The 4,212-nt window shown below is 50.7% G+C and overlaps 1 protein-coding gene across 1 annotated transcript in view; it reads right to left on the reverse strand.

Annotated features, from left to right (window-relative positions):
• S100A3 (S100 calcium binding protein A3) overlaps positions 1–1,022 on the reverse strand; it is a 3,289-nt gene extending 2,267 nt beyond the window's left edge. The window contains exon 1 of the mRNA XM_015571792.1: positions 762–1,022. Within this exon, the coding sequence (XP_015427278.1) occupies positions 762–804 (43 nt within the window). The 5' untranslated portion in view covers positions 805–1,022. The remainder of the gene's footprint in view (positions 1–761) is intronic.
• Positions 1,023–4,212: the final 3,190 nt, after the last annotated feature.

Raw genomic sequence — 4,212 nt, forward strand, 5'->3', positions numbered from 1 at the left:
GGGCCCTTTCCCTGCCCTCTGGGGGGCACCTCCAGCCTGGTGAAACCATAAGGCAGCCAGGAAGGCAAGTGTTGTTTTCATGTGAGCCCAATGACTCACCCCTGGCTCCCCCGGGGGACAGGAGTCTTGCAACACTAAAGAGCCAGTGCCAAACCTCTCCCCCTAATGACTCCCCCTCTGCTGGGCCCCATGGTGCCAATGGCCAGCACATGATGTGTGGCTGTGGGGGAGGTGGAGGAAGGGGGTGATGGGGCTATGCACCCCCAAAGGTCCAACTCCTTGAGACAGCCCAGGATTGGAGTGACTGGGCTCCCAGGAGAGGAAAAGGCTATGGTCCCAGGGAAAAGGGAACCTCAGGGGTGCTGGGCTGCCCTTCTGGGCTTCTGCCAGCCTGCTTGGCGCCAACCCTGTTTTTCCAGAAGCTTGGTGCCTGGAAACTGGAGGGAATCCTCTCTTCCCCACGCAGCCTGACCTGTCTCATCCCATTGGTAGGAAAGAAGGCAGGAGGAGGGGGCTCACAGTGCTTTTAGCTGAATGCCCCCACCCCAAGGCCAGACCTCAGCTCCGCACACCCCCTGACCCAAACTTCCCAACAGCCCTTCACTGTACAGGGAAACCCCGAGTCCACTAACCCTGACTTCCCGCACCTCATAAGACCCTGCTCTGGTTATCCTGCCAGCCCCAATCCAAGACCCTGGGCCAGAAGACAGACCCCGAGCTACTCCATGCCCAATGCAGAGCAGGACTCAGCTGGCACTTACCGCTGGTGCTGGTGTTTCCACTGTAGGAGCCTATAGGCAGCATACCCCTATTTGTAGTCTGTCAAAGAAGGAAGCAATTATAGGGGAGCCCAAGTGGGTCAAGCTGAGGATGCCCTTGGGGGCTCCCCTGCCTCCTTCCCTAGCAGCCCCTATTACAAGCCCATCCACCCACCTATCCATGCACACATCAAAGGCCCCATCTGGGCCTCAGACACCACCCACCTTCATTCCCCCTCTGCCCTACCCCAGAGCTGGGAACTGGGGACAGCCTCCAGCCCATCTCCTGTTGTTGGAGGAGACAGGCTGGGTTTGTCCAGCACATCCATCCCCTACTCTTCACTCTGAACGGGCACCACAGAATACAGTGGGAAGGCACTCCAGCCTGGAGTAAGTTTGTATCCCCAGAGGACCCCTGTGCCAGAGGAGATCTCGGAGCATCTCACCTTCATTTATAGGTGAGAAAATGAAGGTATGAGACACCCCTCCCCCCCATCCTCCCTGTCTCTCCTCCCCCGCCCCCCTAACCCCTATCTCCAGATTGCTTTGAGTTTGGAAAGAACATCTGTAGGATGTGTCAGGGAGGAAAATTATTTATTTTACCCTTTTAGGCCCTTTGGCTGGTCTAGTAATCAAATTAACATAAGACAGATTAGCAGGAGAAAAAATTTAATTTTGTACAGGAGGTCAGGCAAGTGGGGCTCATATGCTATTATGAACTAAGAACAAGGGGTTAGGCTCTCGGACTTCAAAGGCGAGAAAGACAATACACATGGAGATGGAAAAACAAATAGTTGCTGGGTCAGAAAGAGAGAATGGGACACGGAGAGGACTCTGTCTCCAAGCCCCTCGGAGTCTCCTCTCCCAATCTAGCCCACATTCTTCCAGATGCTTCTGCTGATAATGCTCCTCCTGGCCAGGCCCTTTGTCTAAGCTCTTCCAGGCGGCTAAAAGGGACGAGAAAACTCTTCCTGAGACTTTTGAACCTCGGTTGTCTTCAGCTCAAATAATCCACATGCCAGGCTGGCCCATTGTGGGGATACTCATTCTGAACCCCTACAGATGAGGCACAGGAGGAAGGTGTGTTGCTCACCGGGGCACTTGCAGCAGTGCAGGCTGAGTTCTTGAGCCTGCGTGTGCGCACACATGTCCAGAGCCAGAGCGCTGTGAGTGAATGTGGACTGCAGACTCCTGCGTGGGCTGCCTGCGGCTAGAGCTCCGTAAGCCTATTTCCTGTCTTCCCCAGCTCCATTCAGCACCACCTTTTCTCCAGACCCATGAGGTGGGGTGGATCTCCTCTGGCTTTTAGCTGAAACGTGCAGCCCCCTGGCTCACTAGAGTCCCAGCATGATGGAGAGGTGTCTCCCCTGTCTCCCCTCATAGAGGCCTGTGCTTGATCTGTCTCCTTCACTCCACAAACCATCAAAACCAAAGGTTATTTTAGCAGTTTGGCCAGTGCCTTCAGGGAACAGGAGGCCCTGGTGCCCGGCCGGCTTCCTGGAGTCTGTTTTCACTTAGATTTTTATTTCTTCATTCCTTACTGCCTTGTCAGCGCTTAAATACTTGAAAAAGATTTTTTTTTTATTCTATGCAGCACTTTTTTGTTGTTTTAAGCTGGAGCAGGCACCGATTACCATATCACCAGAAATGGAAATCCTCCCCCCACCGAAGGGGGTCAGAACAGGTCTCCCCAACATGTGCCACTGGGGCATGTGAAATATTTTGAATCGAGACCCTGTGGGCTCACAAGAAACGTTTGCCTCTCCCTTAAAGAATTTAAATTAGGGGCTTTGTCCATAATAAGAGTTTTATCTCCAGAAATGACTTGTATGACCTAATAGCAGGGTAAACATCTAATTACTGAACACCTGCTCTGCTCATCATCCTGCCAATAACCCTCCCTTCTGAAGCCCCAGGCTCCTGGCCTCATCCTTAGCTCAGAACTTCATCCACACCTCGTTCTAACTTTCTGTCTCTGAACCTCTCATGTCTATGGGGTCTCTGACTTTCTCATGTATATGGCTTTTCCGTGCATGGCTAGTTTTGTTGGTGGTGCTCATCTGTCCCATGTCAGCTGGAAGAACCTAGAAGGTAAAGTTCCTTCCTCCCCACACTTCATATCCCTTCCCCATTCCCTCCCTCATCCCTGAGCCTGAGAGACCCCTTCCCATTTCACAGAAAGAGAACCCAAGGCCCAGAAGAGTGTGGGAGGCGGGGAGAGGCCATCTCCCAGGCCTCGGAAGAAGTCCTAGTGCTCGTGGTGGTAGCCAGAGAAACACTCGTATCCTGAGCTCACCTTAGGCCCCCAGCGCCCGAACCTTGCCTGTGCTATAGTCTCCTTGAAGACTCAGCCCCTATGGGTGAGGGGAGTGAGCAATGGGAAGGAAAGGGTGGGCTGTGACTGGTCCTGTTTGTGTGTGTGTTTTTAGTCCTCACCTGCGGATATGTTTTTATTAACTTGAGAGAGAGAGAGAAGCTTCGATGTGAGAAACATCAATAGGTTGCCTCCAGTACATGCCCCGACTGGGAATTGAACCTGCAACCTGGGTATGTATCCTGACAGGGGATCAAACCCTGAGCCCTTCGATACACAGAACAACCCTCCAACCAACTGAGCCACACCAGACAGGGCAGCCCTGTTTTATAGGCAAGAAATTATAGGGATTAGGGCATCAACGTGGAAGCCAGAGTGGACCAGCAATTAACTCAGTTCTAGGTCAAGCACTTATTCCCACCTATGATATCCTAGCTTTGCCACCAGCCTCCTTCCAGAAGCAGGTCACCCCCTTACCCCACCCTCGGCCTCATTTTCCTCGTCTGTCAATGATGGAGGATAATAATGGTAACCATTTCATGGGATTGCCATGGGGCTTAAATAAGTTAATATACACAAATTTCATAGATAAGTAGCCTAACAATGATGGCGAACCTATGACACGCGTGTCAGAAGTGACACGCAAACTCATTTTTTTGGTTGATTTTTCTTTGTTAAATGGCATTTAAATGTATAAAATAAATATCAAAAATATAAGCCTTTGTTTTACTATGGTTGCAAATATCAAAAAATTTCTGTATGTGACACGGCACCAGAGTTAAGTTAGGGTTTTTCAAAATGCTGACACGCCAAGCTCAAAAGGTTCGCCATCACTGGCCTAGCACATGGTAAGGGCACAAATGTGAGCTGAGAGGTAGTTAACTTGCCCAAGGTCACATAGCTAATCAGTAGTAGGACTAAGAGCCATTTGTTATTCATTTAAATCTTTAGAAACACCTGTCCAAGGCATTGAGGCTATAGCTGTAAACAAAGCAGAAAAAGTCCCCGCTCTGTGATGACAATTGAGTGGAGAAAACAGACAATAACAAATACATGAATGCTAGACTGTAAACAGATTAAATGTCAGGGAGAACAATAAGAAGGGCTGAGGGAAAGAAAACGATGGGGGGGGGGAGTGGG

This window comes from Myotis davidii, unplaced genomic scaffold, assembly GCF_000327345.1.
Source record: "Myotis davidii unplaced genomic scaffold, ASM32734v1 scaffold208, whole genome shotgun sequence".
Lineage (NCBI taxonomy): Eukaryota > Metazoa > Chordata > Mammalia > Chiroptera > Vespertilionidae > Myotis > Myotis davidii.